The 14,147-nt window shown below is 47.4% G+C and overlaps 2 protein-coding genes and 1 long non-coding RNA gene across 3 annotated transcripts; 1 reads left to right on the top strand and 2 right to left on the bottom strand.

The window, feature by feature from the left end:
* Positions 1–771: 771 nt before the first annotated feature.
* On the bottom strand, positions 772–6,774 carry LOC134418523 (uncharacterized). Its single transcript, XR_010027798.1, has 3 exons — positions 6,661–6,774; positions 5,746–5,939; positions 772–841 (listed from the first exon to the last, which is right to left on the bottom strand). It is a non-coding gene; the product is annotated as an uncharacterized LOC134418523 (long non-coding RNA).
* On the bottom strand, positions 3,040–4,728 carry UTP3 (UTP3 small subunit processome component). Its single transcript, XM_063156928.1, has one exon. The coding sequence runs from the start codon at positions 4,726–4,728 to the stop codon at positions 3,103–3,105; it is 1,626 nt and encodes a 541-aa protein (XP_063012998.1). The 3' UTR covers positions 3,040–3,102.
* Positions 6,775–8,552: 1,778 nt separating the features above from the next.
* Positions 8,553–13,839, top strand: JCHAIN (joining chain of multimeric IgA and IgM). Its single transcript, XM_063158018.1, has 4 exons — positions 8,553–8,704; positions 11,126–11,261; positions 12,444–12,524; positions 12,737–13,839. The coding sequence occupies exons 1-4, from the start codon at positions 8,641–8,643 to the stop codon at positions 12,936–12,938; spliced, it is 483 nt and encodes a 160-aa protein (XP_063014088.1). The 5' UTR covers positions 8,553–8,640; the 3' UTR covers positions 12,939–13,839.
* The last annotated feature ends 308 nt before the right edge of the window (positions 13,840–14,147 follow it).

Genomic DNA, 14,147 nt, shown 5'->3' on the forward strand with positions numbered 1-14,147 from the left:
CACCCAGCCTTCTGTGCACTTGGGTTAAACTGAAACACATTGCTGGTTTCTTTTTAAATCTCACATTAAAATTGCAAAAGCAAAGCTGTAAAGGCTACTGATTCATGGAGACTGATTTTTCAGCCCTGCCCCAAGGCATGCAACATGTTGCAAGTAATTGAACAGATGCTTTAAGCCACTTCACAAATTGCACAGCTGAATGTTTGAATTTCTACGTGCTAACAAGAGTAAAACAATACCCAGACTGTGTGTGATGGAATACTATCGACCACAGCTAGGAAAACCCACACAGCTAAGAAGAAACCTTGACAAAATCTAAGGCAGCAGCAAATGTATTTCCATGTGAGTTTCTCAATATATTTTCATTGCCCTGTATAAACAGAAATTTCAGGTGGTGATGCAGAAAGCATTGTCCCCCACTCTGCCACTGTACTTTTCTGCTCTGCTGCTTCCAAAGGCAGCCAGGCTTACTCTGGATGCTCATCATCCCTCAAGGATTATGTCTTCCAGGTGCAGAAAAACAATAGCTCATACCTTGGAGCTTTTTACACTTTGCCTGTGTCAGTTTAAATATGAATCATTCATGTGCAGGTGTGGCAGGACTGACTGTCCTTTGCATTACTGTGCTCCAAGTGAGCCGGTGGAAAGGACCCAGGGCAGGTTCTTCCATTGCTGCGAGGGTGATGGAGGTGAGACAAAGCTGTTACCTGAGGTGAGTCCAACCTGCTTTAGGTGCTGCTGAGGCTGCCAGTCCTCTCCAAGCAGGGCCCTGGCAAGGACAAGTGCCATTTCATGGCTGAAGCATTTCTTGGCAGTATCAGCACCTTCCCCAGAAGCAGTACTGGCAAAGGGAAAAGGCAGCATTAACCAAGACTTTGATCCACTCCTTGCTTCTTTTCCTGATCACCTGTGGTCCTTGCCTGTTTGCATATGTCCATTTTCTCAGGAATTTTCAAAACCTATTCACCACCAGGCATTTCCCTTCAGCACAAAACATTACTCCAAGTATTTCCTAGTGACACGCTACAGTGTCCCCCCTCCCACAGCATTAATAATCACAGCATTCCCATTATCAGCCATACAAAAAAGCAAATGGGAATTATGTTTATGGCTTTGTCCAGTCTCTCAACTAATCAAGTGGACATAATGCCTGGTTAATCTTCATTAGCCCAGGAGCTGCCATCTGCCGGCAGGCAGGGCTGGGCCGCTGACACGCAGCATTCTCTCCAGCCTAACCCCAGGGGGATTAGGAACGTGTCTGTAATGGCACACCAATTTGTTGTTCCCCTTATTTACTGCTCAGGTAGAAGTCACCACAATTGTGCTTGCCAGCTGCTAGGAGCTTTCCAAGGAAGCACAAAGCAGAAGGACCGTTAGCCCTTCATTTTTGCATCAAGGGTGAAATGTGCACAAGGAGGTTCTGTGGTAATGAGATCAGGGAGCATCTCTCCTGGCTATTTTCCGCACCTCGTGTGATGCCTGTTACACAATACCATCCCTCCCCAAAAAAAGCACCTAAGCTGCTTTTTCTGCCCAGCATCTTACCCCTTACTGACCTCTTGGCAGAGCCACCAGGGCAGAGCTCAGCATTATCAGTAGCAGTCTCCAACCATTATGGCAGTGGGGAGTTAAAGGTGGGCAAATTCTGCTTCCCTCCTCAGCAAGGCTGAGCAGCAAAGCTACTCCTTCTCCCTGGGAAGAAGGAGCAGCTGACACTGTTGCTCATAGTAAGGGCAGGTGAGTAAGCACAGATCTAAGGAGACCTGTTCAGTGCACCTGAGACAGGACTGTTCCCATCTGTCCAGCTTAAGTACTGAGTTTCTACCTTTCCCTTCAACAAGCAGCCTGGAAAATGACCAAAATATTCTCCAGTGAACAGTATGTTCCTGGGAGAAACAGGGCTGGGTTGTTAAGGTTTACACAAGAACCCCAAAAAAGCACGTTTCACTTTCAGAGCACAAGCAGAGCACCTACATGCTTGTATTACCTGGCCTATCACTGGATCAAGAGCACACACTCATCTCCTGGCTTCCCCCAGGCCCATCACAGACACAAAACACCCCCATAAGATGCAACTGCATTACTAAATAAAGCAATTATTGTCCTGAAATAATTCCATACAGAAAACTAATACCTTTCAGATGGTATGGTACACAAACCAAGGCATGGGCTCCCTGAAACCTGTCCCAGACACAGGTCCAGGTTCTACCTGAGACAGTTTCTGTTAAACTTCAGAAAAATTATCACTCACTTTCCCTTCACAGCCCAGATTGGAACTGAACTGACTACTCACAGTCAGCTCCTGGCAAGCACTTCAGTGTGGGGTTAAAATGTATTCACCAAAAGGCATGGCAGTAATCAAAACACCCCTGAAGTTTACCTGCCCACTGAAGACATAACACCTTAGCCATCTGTAAGGTGGTCCTGCAGCAATGCTAAGTCCTGTAGCAGCAGACAACATTTAACATTTATAATAGGGGAAGTTAATATGGTTATCACATATATGGTTATAAAATCCAGACAAGTCCTTGCTTTGCTTCTCACTAAATTTAGGAAGGGAAACAGTACTTCAGACTATGTGGAACTAAGTAATTTAAAAGAAGTGCCCATACTTTAGGTGTTTAAGAGCTAACAAAGGTGTTAATCAGAACAAAAATTAACTACTATTAACCATGTCTCTGCAGCTCAACACAGGAAGAGGATGGACCAGAACTAGACAGCAAAACAGAGCAGGCCAGTGACACCTGCTGAGCCCCTTTCCCAACCCATCTTCAAGAGGTTCATCTAATCCCATCTCCTCACCAGTCCCGCACAGCCCATTTAATTCCCTTTTCCTGATATATTCCTTGCAAGTTCTCAAGGTTTCCTGTTGAGGGAAATTCAACAGTATGACAAGAGAGGAAAATACCTTCAGACATGGGTGAGGTGTGGAAAGGGCCCTGTGCCACTTGGAGACAGCACCTTCTAGAAAGCCTCCTCTGAAAAAGAAAAACCAAATACCACCCCATCCCCAGTTTCCCTAAGAATAAACCCACAACATGGTGTATAAAATTTTTATTGGATGCAGTACTGCTACTTGCAGCTCTGACAAAAAGATGACCATCACTTGAGCTTCCTGCTCTTTTTAACCCCGGCCCGAATGCCAGATAGTTCCCCGGCGTATCTGTGCAGCTCCCTGCGCACCTCGCGGACCTGGCCCTTGCGGCGGATTTTGGCTCGCCGGAATTTCTCCCGATGCTTCACCCGGGGGTTGCGGTCGATCTTCCTCCTCTTGGGTGTGAGGCCTTTGTTCTTGATCATCTGGTAGGTCACCCCTCTCTTCTTACTGGGATCCTCTCCTTCTGACACCGCTGCTTCTTCAGGCACGTCCTCGTCTCTACTTCTCTTCCTCTTGAGTGCCAGCTTCTCCTCCATCATCTTGTAGTACTTTAGGGCAGCCTCCTCATCCAGCTCTGACTCATCCGACGACTCAGCAGCAGCAGCAGCCTTGCCATTAACAGGCGCAGAGGCACGTTTTGGTTTGGTTTTGTTGCCATTCATGGTGAGAAACACTGAAAACTTGTTTCCCTTCCGTAGCTTCTCTTCCTTCTTGTCATAGTAGTTCCTCAGCAGCATACGGACCTGTGGGGAAAGCTTCTGGTCTATAACAGCGAGGTCGTTTATGATATTCCTGTACTCCACCAACCGCTCGATGACCGGGTGGCTGTGAACCGGCATCCTCTTGGACTTGAGAACCAGATAGAAACTGATATTGGCACAGTAGTTCAGGTAGAGATGATACTTGGTCTGCAAATAGCGGCTGCCCTTCCCCTGGGGGATGGTGCCGTCTCTGACCATTTGCAGCAGCGGGTGCAACTCATCCTTGATCTCCATGAGCTTCACCTCAAAGTCCTCCATCAGCTGCAGGAGCTCTGGGGACTCCTGCTTCAGCAGCTTCAGCTGCTCCTTCTTGGAAAGGGCCTGCAGATCCTTATCAATTTTCTGCCCCTTGCTATCGTGGGTTTTCTGCTGCTTAGCCAGGTAGCCCTGGATCATGTCCAGACCATAATCATCCTCCCCCAGATCCCGCACCAACCGTCTCTGGATGACTTGAGCCTCCTGCTCCTCTTCCTCCTCCTCAGCATCGATTTCTTGCTGGGTCCGCTTGCCTTTGGCCTGGGCATCACTCCCATAGTCCGTGTCATAGTAGAGCTGCTTGCGCTGGCCCCAGGAGAGCTCATGAGGGAGCTTGGCTTCGGGATGACGCTCTTCCAAGTCGCTTTCCATGGACAGGTCCCCCTCTTCATCCTCAACATCATTTTCATCTTCCTCACCTCCTTCCTCTTCTCCGTCCTCAACATTTTCATCTTCCTCGCCTTCTTCCTCTTCTCCGTCCTCAACATTTTCATCTTCCTCACCTTCTTCCTCTTCTCCATCTTCATCCTCCTCTGCGCTGTACTCCACAAAAGGATTCCGATCCTGAATCTCATCCTCCTCATCCTCCTCCTCGCTGTCCTCGGGCAGCTGCAGACCCAGCACCTCCTCCTCCTCCTCTTCCTCGCTGTCCCCGGCCTCGTCGCCGCTGTCCAGGGCGTCCATCACGGCGCGGAACTGTTCCTCGTGGAAGCGCTCCACATCGTCCGCCAGCTCCTCGGGGCCGGCGCGGCCGCCGGGCACCTCGGCGGGGTCATCGTCGGGCTCGGCGGGCTCGGCCCGCGGCCGCAGGACGGTGCCGCGCCGGGTCCGCATGGCTCCTGATGCCCCCGCCGCGCTTCCCCTTCCGCTGCGTCCCTTCCGCTCGCTCCGAGCCCTTCCTGTTCCAGGGCCGCAGCGTGGGCACGCCCCCGGGAAAGCGGGGGATGCCCGCGGGGAGGTGGCGTTCCAGCCATGGCAGCGCTCAGCAAGCAATGATGCCACGTGGGGAAAAAAAAAAAAAAAAAAAAAAGAAAACAAGAAAAAGCCTTTTGTTTCCTCCTCAGAGTTTTTTCTTCCTCTAGAAGTCCAGCCAGTACAGCTGCTGTCTGTGCGGTCATCTTACGGCGAGGGAAAAAACAGATGGAGAACACACCTTACACCTGCGCCCTTGTAACCAAAACTTGATACTCCGTTCCCTAAGACCCGATCAAACTCTGAGAGAAGCAGAAGTATTTGCAAACCTCTCCGGACACCTCCGAGGTTTGGACATGACCTGTCCCGTCAACGAATCGCACTTCTGCTTCAGGCTGCACAGCTCGGCAGCTGCTGCTTGATCACCTCTGCACTCCTTGAATCTATCCCATTATGCCAAGAGATCCTTGCGACCCCGAAGCGGAGTAATTCTGATTTTTCAACACGTGGGGATCCCTCCCTAAGAGAGCTTAATGCAGTCTGTACTTGCTCACCTCTGCATTGTCATCATGTGTTTTTGTGTCTGTCAGCCACAGCAGAGCACCAGCCTAGCCTCCCACCCTTCCCAAGGGAAAATGACATTAATACTGACCCGCAGGGAAACAATCTGCTTTTATGAGCTGCAGGGAACCCTGCCATAAGAAGAGAGTAATGAGACACAGGAATTAGTGTAGGCCAAGCTGAGAAACTCAGAGCTGATAAATCAGGCATGCACACCTCCCAGCAAGAGCAGTTCTGCGTACGAGTGCAGGGGCTTTTTTCTCACCACAGAACAGGTGCAGGTGCATTTATAAATGCTCCTGCCCACCTTTTTGTAGAAAAAAACCTGGTCAAACAGATATTCAAATTAGCTGAAACACAGTAGGGAGCTTTACTCACTTTTTGGTGATTCATTTGGATCCTGATCCATCTGTTGGCAAACAGGTCTCAGTTTTATCTTTCTGACACACTCAGCCTCTTCACATGGTCATCTCTGGATCAAAACTTTCTTGCACAAACACAGCTTTTGCCTCAGACCAATTTTCCAAATCTGTCCCTGCCAGTTTTCAGCCATCACCCTCCTGGATACAGGCCTGTAAGAAGAAAGAGCAACAAGAGTAACCTCAGTCTGGAGACACAGCATTCACTACATTTGTTGGCCATACCTCGATGGAAATCTTCACTTGGTACTTGGACATGTGCAGCCAGATCCTGCCAGGCTAAAATTCCAGCTAACTTTTGCGGCTGTGACTTAGAGAAACCCAGGCCTTGCTCATGTCCCTGACCTTGAGAGTTTCCATCTTAAGTGTCCTAATTTTTTTCAAGTCTGCCCTTTCAAAAATCTGCATACTAACTTCCACTTGGACCACTTGGACTCTCTAGGATTTAAATGGTACTGACATGTCCGCCAACACAAAGTTAATTTCCAAGAGCAGGAAACAATCCGTGTCTACTCAAACCTTTGCCAGGACTTAGTGAAAACATGAGTCCCTTCTGGTGAAGCTGGAGATGATCTCCAGCATGAGTTAGTTGATCCAGTCAACCAGGAGCTGCTCAAGCCAAACCAGTTTGCTCTAGGCAGTGTGGGATCACTGCTACCAAGACAACAATCAGGGGCTGCTGCTGGTCTGTTTATGCACCATTCTGTTGGCTTCCAAGTGAGAAAGGAGGGGCAAACAGAAGCCCAGGGCAGACTGCTTGTGGATGGTGTTTTATGTGGAGAGAGAGGCCCTGAACCTTGGTGCTGTCCAACTCCCCCTGTGCAGCAACAACAATTTCAACCCACTTCACTTAGGCACCTGCCCATCTTCTTACCTGGAAAATCCTAGTTCAGCACATCCAAGGGCACCTGGAAACACAGGACATGTGAACAGAGACTGAAACCACAGGGCTGGTTCCAAATTCTTTTCCAATTCCAAATTATTCCACCTCTAGCTTCTGTCCTGCAGAGAGGTTGGGAGTCCAGTTCGCCATGCAGCCCATTGCCAAACACCTGCTCACCCAGATAAAATTCCAGACGACATCCAGTAAAACAGGGGTAATCCATGCAAATAACAGTCTAGAACATAAGCCTTACTCTCAAGATCTAGCTAGAAATCCCCAGAGACATGCAGGTGGCTGAAGGGGCTGAAAATAGCTCTCCAGTCATCATATCCAGACCAAGGGGCTGTACACACAGGTGTACATTTAGCAACCGAAATCCAGATGTGCTGAGTGCCGGCAGCCAGGAAAAACCACCAAAGTTAACAGAAAAACACAGATAGAATTCTGCTCAGTCTCTGCCTTGACATTTGAAAATACTCTCCTTGCATGTTCACAGTGCCATATTTTTGTTCTTGCAGCTAGGCAAACAGATCAGCACCAGCCTCCCTTGCATGTTGTTTTTTCTGGTGCTGGCATCCTCCCTTCTTGTATAATCCTAGCAGAATTCTTGCAAAAAAGAGTGACTGAAACAAACAGTACTTTAGACAGATATCCCTACCAAAACTGGTGAGCTAGGTTTATTTAAAAATGGGGCACAGGGAACACCTTGCTCCTGTCTCAGAGAGAGGGCTGCATAAAACTGTTAGCAATGCTTTCTGAGATGGGGAAGGGAAACAACCCCACATCTTTTCTCTGCTACAGACAGCTTCCTAAGGCAAACACAAGGTTTGTAAAGAACTGTGGAAGAGCCCAATGCCCTGCGAGGGGTTGGCTGTGATCCATCTTTCCCCCCTCCCCCAGTCCCACGCTCTCCTTGCCCGAGCACTGCTGATGTAACCTGAAAGCTCATTGCGTCATGCAGCTGCAGGGTGAGGGGTTTGTGCTTGGGGAAAAAGCTCAGGGCACACAACCAGGGACTTGGAACAGTTCTGGCCTTATGGACCCAGCCAGCAGGGTCTGGAAAAAGGGAGACATCCTGTAAGGTGACAGGAACTAGGATGCTTGGCAGCATTGCCAGAAGAGCTCAGCCTCTTGAAGAAGCCTGGCAAGAACAACCAGGCCCTTGCTAAGCTTGGGTTTCCCTTAAAAAGTGGCTTTTTCTGTACAAGACACATGCAAATGCTACAGAGACAGCTCTGGCCATTATAGGCTACATTTGCTCTTCAGAAGTTACACAAATGATCCCAAATCTGGGACCAAAAAAAAAAAAAAAAAATCCCAGGCCCTCTCCAGTACCAGCCTCCTTCAGGAAAAGTCTGCATGCTCATTACTCCAGGGTTTTCCTGGCACCTGACTCAGGACCACTTGTAAACCACAAATCCCATGGAGTCCCTTGTCCAATCACAAGAAGATAAACTCCTCAATGCAGTGGGCAGAGCTGCAGTGGCTGTACCTCTTTCAGCCTTGCCCTGTCACCTTTCTTGCTTTGACTGAAGGCTCTCTGGGGGCAGGTCCAGCCCTTAATTCAGGTTTGCACACAGCTGGTCTAAACACAACTGTGATTATGAAGCCTGAAGTGTTTTTTTAATAGGACTCAAGGGATTTTTAATCTGATGTCTCAAAATTAGGAACCAGAGCTGTGACTCTTGGACTTTCTTACCTTCCATTAGCCCTGATGGCAAGATGTCCTTGTACTCAGCAGCTCTGTTGCCTGCTGGTGAAAAACCGAAAAAAGCACAATAAAAGTGCAACCCCATGCACCCTTCCTCTCCGAAAGCCAGAGGTCTTAGTGCATTAACACACCTGCTTTCAGTTCCCAGCCACATTTTCCAGTGTTGGCCAGGCTGTTTATTTTAGGAAACCCATTTGCACACGCCCTTATAGGCAGAGTCAGGCTCTCCACTGCTATTCTTCAAAAGAAGGGAAGGCAAGATGAAGAGCACTTGGTCGCTGTGTGTTGCCTTGGCTGTCTCCTTGGGGATCATCCTTGTGGCAGGTAGGTGAACAATGAAAAAATGGAAAACTGGGATTAAGACATCAATGGCAGGTTTTGTGTCATTTACCCTGAATTATTCTAACAGTCAGGAGTCAAATCTCAAAACCCACTCAAGCAGCTGTGCTTCAGTGGTGCTTGGACTGCTCAGGATGTTTCTGCATCAGAGCAGTGGGATTTTAATTGCTGCCTGGAGGATAACTTGATGACTAGCTCCAAATTTAAGACTTGATAATTAGGCATTTTTCTCTCAGGTTCCTGAAGCAATAAACTGCAAATGTGCATGCTTGTTTTTCTGCAGTCCTAGGGAGCTTAGCTGCTAGATCTAAAGGCTTCCAAAATCTTCCTAGTAATCCTGCCATACAGCTACAGCCAACTTATTCTGATTAAACTGTAGCTTATCATGTGACTCCACTGAATTTCTTGGAAACCCTTGATTTCAACTGAGTTCAGCCTGTCCTTCCAGCACACTGCTCAGTGTGGCTCTCAGGTCTCTGGAGAGTGTGAATCCATCATGCTGCACATGGTGGATCTGGCCTGCAGGATGGAGTCAATGTTCAGGGATAATCATCCCAACAGCACAGACAGCTGCATCCCTGCATTTCCTGCAGCTTTTGCAAGAGGGCATCTTGCTGCTTACCCCAGGCAGTTCTGTTGGGCTTCACAATGTATCAAAGGACAAAGCAATAGTGGATGCTGAGAAATTTTGTCCAAAACGCAGTCACATAAGTATTGAGGAGGGAGGGAACAGCTCAGTGCAGTAACTCAGGCACCAGGAAATCCAACCTGAGGACATTTAGAACAGCATTAGCAAATCTTGCATTTAAATACCTTCTCCCCAAGAGACTTCACTGGGTGACACATGGAGATACTGCAGGTAAAATCACTTTTTTTAGCATTGTAATCTTAAATAAAAAATTGATGGAGCACCAGTAACTTTAACAGTGAAGCCAAGAGCATAACACAAGGAATTAAATCAGGGCAGTATTTTTAGAGCAGTCAGCAAGATCTGCATATGCATAAGATTGTGCTAATCTAATTTTAGAATTAAAGCCTGCTCTGAGAGGTTTTGGGACAACCCAAAAGCCAATAGGATCTGACTTGAACATTGGCTTTGGATGAAGGGTTGGGAAAGAACTGCACACGATGTTAAGTGGAATGCAGCACAGACAGCAGAGGAAGAGCTGTGTGATGGACAAAAAGCCAGAGACTTCCCTTGAGCCAAAAGAGAGGCCAAGACAAGGAGCCAAGGACTAGAGAGGCTTTTCTGGGAGGCTTCTGCATCAGAGCAAAGAGCTCATGTGGAATGATGAGTTGGCAGAGAAGAAGCTTGGAGAACAAGTTAGGAAAGTGATTTCCTTCCCAAGCTAAGAAGTCCATAGAGAATCATATCCAGCAGGTCTACTGCTGCCCAAGGCCACAGAAGCAGCAGTTGTAACCAGCAGGTGAACTCTAGGGTCACTGAGACATAATTTTACACAGTATTGGAACCTTTTTCACAGTTAGGGTGCCTGTAAAAATCTCAGAAACCCTGGAATGGAAGCAGATGAGACCAGGATATTACAGGGGAAGGAAGGACCAAGGCTTTTAAGTCCAAGTAACTCCAAAATCCTTTATAGACATGATTAACCCAGGTTTTTTCAGCCTATTTCTTCTTTCTCTCTCTGATTAAACCAAGAGACAAGCAGAGCAGGCAAGAACTGAGATCCATTTGAGTCCAAAACAAACTGTTCTCATATGACGAAAATCACTGGGTCTGGTACTTGTAAGCAGGCTGAAGGTGCTGTAGCAAGAATGATGCAACATCAGAAACATGCCAAAAGCCTCTGAGTGACACCTGGCATGTTTCAGCTTGCTTTGACTGAGTTTCATATCGAGTAGCATGCTAGAAGAAGCAGTTTGGAGGGGTAAATCAGGACTGGAGTTTTCCCTGCAAACCACAAGCATCATCAGGGCCACCTGCTCTTCCCTGCCACGTCAGGGGACTGCCTTCTTTCTGGGTCCTCCTGCTTTTTGGCAGCTGTTCCCCCAGGAACCTGAAGGACAGGATACCACACAAGGAAAACTGACACATCAGCCACATTGGCAAGGTCAGGGACATTTGTTTAGCAATCAGATCCAAACTGGGGTTTGGACTGCTCAAGCAGTTCTGGTGCATGACAGAGGAATCACATAACCAGTTCCTAGTAAATGAGCCCTTCAGTCACCAGTCCCACCACCTGTACACACAGCAGCACACTGAGCTGAGCAGGAAGACAGCTGAACACATCTTTGTTAAGAGACTCACTTGTACCTGCTGCAACCTCAACTTAAACCAATCCAGGTGCTGTAATGGTGCATTGCTGGCATTTTCATCCCTTGGCTATCTTCTAGAGCAGCTTTCAAGGATTTTGCTATTGATTCTGGGATTGCCTATCCTTGCAGGTTATCCAGTTGGTCCCAGCGATGAGGAGTACGTGCTGGTCAATAATAAGTGTCAGTGTGTAACAGTGACCTCAAAGTTTGTCCCCTCTCAAGAAAATCCTCAGGAAGAAGTCCTGGAGAGAAACATCCGCATCATGTAAGTGGCAGGTATTTCACAGAGATGGTGAGCAGGAGATGCAGTGTTATACCAGTTTTCTTTGCATTGTTTCTGATGTCCCAGCCCTGGTGAAGTGAATAGCTTTTCATGTGGGCTGCTTTCTTTGGTATCCTGAGTATTTCACTTTGCTAGGTGCTTTTCTGCCTCACATGAACCTCTCTGGTGTTTGTCACTTCAGATACAAAAAAAATCTCCATGTTTTACGCAGACCAGTAGTAACTTCACAAAATAGGCTGGGGAAGTAGATAATGACCTGTCAGAAGTTGATCTAACCTGAAACCAGATTGAGCCCATGACACTGGATTTACCTTCTGACCTGACAGAAAGCCTGGGAAAATAGTTAATGCCTAAACTGATCAACTATCAGTTAATGCCTAAACTGTCTCCCATGAGATAGAGCTCAGTTCAAGAGCAGGACTTAGTTCTGTCCTCTCCTATAGTACTTACAAGGCAACCCCAAGCAGGAAGAATGATGCATCTGACTCCACAGTATCAGAAGGCTAAATAATTACTTTATTATACCATAACTATTTTATACTGCATTACACTAACAAGAACTATACTAAACTCAAGAACTCGTGACTGTCTGATGACCAGTCAACACAGCTTGGACCTGCTAGGCTAATTAACATAAACAATGTCCACCACAATCCAATCAAGCAATCACCTTCAGGTAAATCATCTTCCAACACATTCCACATGTTCAAAAACACAGGAGGAGCAAATGAGACAAGAATTGTTTTGGTCATTCATCTCTTTGACTCTCTCTGTTCAGAGGGCATGTGAATACCACACTCTCCACTCACACAAACCTAACAGAAATGTGTGTATCTCTGGGAAACAGCTGCAGGAGTGCTGTAGAGCTCACAACAGGAGAACCACTAATTAAACATCCCTGTCCATCAGCCTCAAGCATCTGCTAGCACAGAGTTTAACAAAAATTAACCTTCTCAGCCCTGTCACTTGCAAGTAGCACTTATTATCAATTGCTGCAGTCCTGTTGGGGAGGGTTGTTGCCTTTGAGGGTGCAGAGGACCAAGATTTGGAGAAGGGTCAGAATGTAAATAACCTGAAGAAGATGAAAGTTTAGATTTGCTCAAAAGAGGGCAGACTGTTTAAAAAGCAGCTTTCATGCGAGTGACTCTCTCCCCACCTTTGCAGAGTCCCCCTGAAGGCTCGGGAGAACATCTCGGACCCCTTGTCCCCACTCAGGACCACTTTTGTCTACCGCCTGAGTGAACTGTAAGTAGTTTTAGTTCCTAACTTCACTTGCCAAGACTTAACCCTCAGCAGCTCTAAAAGATGTCAGAGGGCCAGATGTTCCCCTGGAACACCTACAAATGGCACAGCACTCTCCTGGCTCTACATGCAGATGAGCAAGAAAGATTGGGGGTTCAGCAGGGGCATATTTTCACCTAACTCCTCACACTTGTTCCATTTTCCATCTCTTCCAGATGCAAAAATTGTGAACCCATAGAAATTGATCTGGGCGGGGCCATCCACCAGGCCCAGCAGGGCAACTCCTGTGAAGAACCTCAGACATGCTACACCTATGACAGGAATGAGTGCTACAGCTCCCCTGTGCCCCTGCTGTACCACGGGGAGGTGATGCAGGTGCCAGCAGCTCTGACCCCAGACTCCTGCTTCGCCCAGTAGCTCGGCCCTCTGCTGTGCCAGAGCCTCAGAGCACCCCTGTTCCTATCCCTAATGTATGTAGAGCACCACAGCACCTGGATGGCAGCACCCCAAATGCTGGCCCCTGCAGTAACCCAACTTGTCTCTTCCCATTTCCAACCTCAGCCTCGTGCCATCTCCCAAGAGCAGCTCCTGGCTTTCAGTCTCCCTGGCATGCTGCAATGCCATGCTGTGTCTCACACCACACAGACGAGACCCCCAGCAGATATAAGGCATTCCCCTGATGTCAAGGGAATTACACTGATTTACAGCTCTGGGGAAGCTGTCCTTTTCAGGCTCCTGCGTGCCTCCCCCAGACATCAGCAGGAGTGTCTGTGCCCTTCCCTCCTTGAGCAATCTGAAGTGACCTTCACACAAGGCCTTTGATGACACTAGCAGCATTTATGCCCTTAGAAGACAGTTGTAAAACCATAGTTGAGAGAAAAGATGAGGGACCCTTCTAGCACTTGGACATCTGCAAGCTTCCAGTTCTCCCAGATTCAGAGAAGATCAAAAGATGCAGCTACCCTGAAGTGTTTTGCAAAGTTGCCAAGCCCTCAGCTGTGCCAGGAATACTCAACTCTTCTGGGAGATGTTGGGCATTTTACTTTCCCCGCTGCTTTACTGTTACTGCTGCCTTCTTCCACCCCTGCTCCTGGTTCAAGTGGTGAAAGGAAAAAAAATCAAGTAGGCTCAAATTTATTTACTTCTTCCTTCCTCATCTTGCATTTAAATCCTCAAAAAATTCTATAAACGCAACACAAATTGCTAGAGCAGGACCCTCGTCCAGGGTTCAGAATTGGAGTGATGAAACAGCAAAACCTTATCCCCACAACTGTAGGTTTGTTAGTCAAACATTCAATAAACTTTTTTCTGCAATCAAGCTGTGTGTTGTATTCAATTCAATAAGAAGGCATAAAAGGAAGCCAAACCTATAATAATATTCTTTTCTCTTTCACAATTAATCAAACTCTCCCTAAATAACTATTTATATTTACAAGCAAAGTCTCCCAAAATACCAGAATAGAAATATTTCCATGCACTTGCAGAACCTGTGACAGATTGAGGCTGAACTGGTTTATCATTTTACGATCAGATCTGCATCACTGAGCTGCTTTGATTCCCAATCAGTGCAGGATCTGAGTCTCAAAATCCAAACATCACCTAAATTAACTCTTGAAAGTACAATCC

The sequence above is a fragment of the Melospiza melodia genome, chromosome 5, assembly GCF_035770615.1.
Source record: "Melospiza melodia melodia isolate bMelMel2 chromosome 5, bMelMel2.pri, whole genome shotgun sequence".
Taxonomy (NCBI): Eukaryota; Metazoa; Chordata; class Aves; order Passeriformes; family Passerellidae; genus Melospiza; species Melospiza melodia.

Bases quoted from the DNA above. Each gene is read 5' to 3' on its own strand.
- UTP3 (XM_063156928.1), bottom strand. From the start codon at position 4,728: ATGCGGACCCGGCGCGGCACCGTCCTGCGGCCGCGGGCCGAGCCCGCC.
- JCHAIN (XM_063158018.1), top strand. From the start codon at position 8,641: ATGAAGAGCACTTGGTCGCTGTGTGTTGCCTTGGCTGTCTCCTTGGGG. The intron at 11,262-12,443 runs GTAAGTGGCAGG...CCACCTTTGCAG, and splicing joins GAGAGAAACATCCGCATCAT to AGTCCCCCTGAAGGCTCGGG. The intron at 12,525-12,736 runs GTAAGTAGTTTT...CATCTCTTCCAG, and splicing joins GTCTACCGCCTGAGTGAACT to ATGCAAAAATTGTGAACCCA.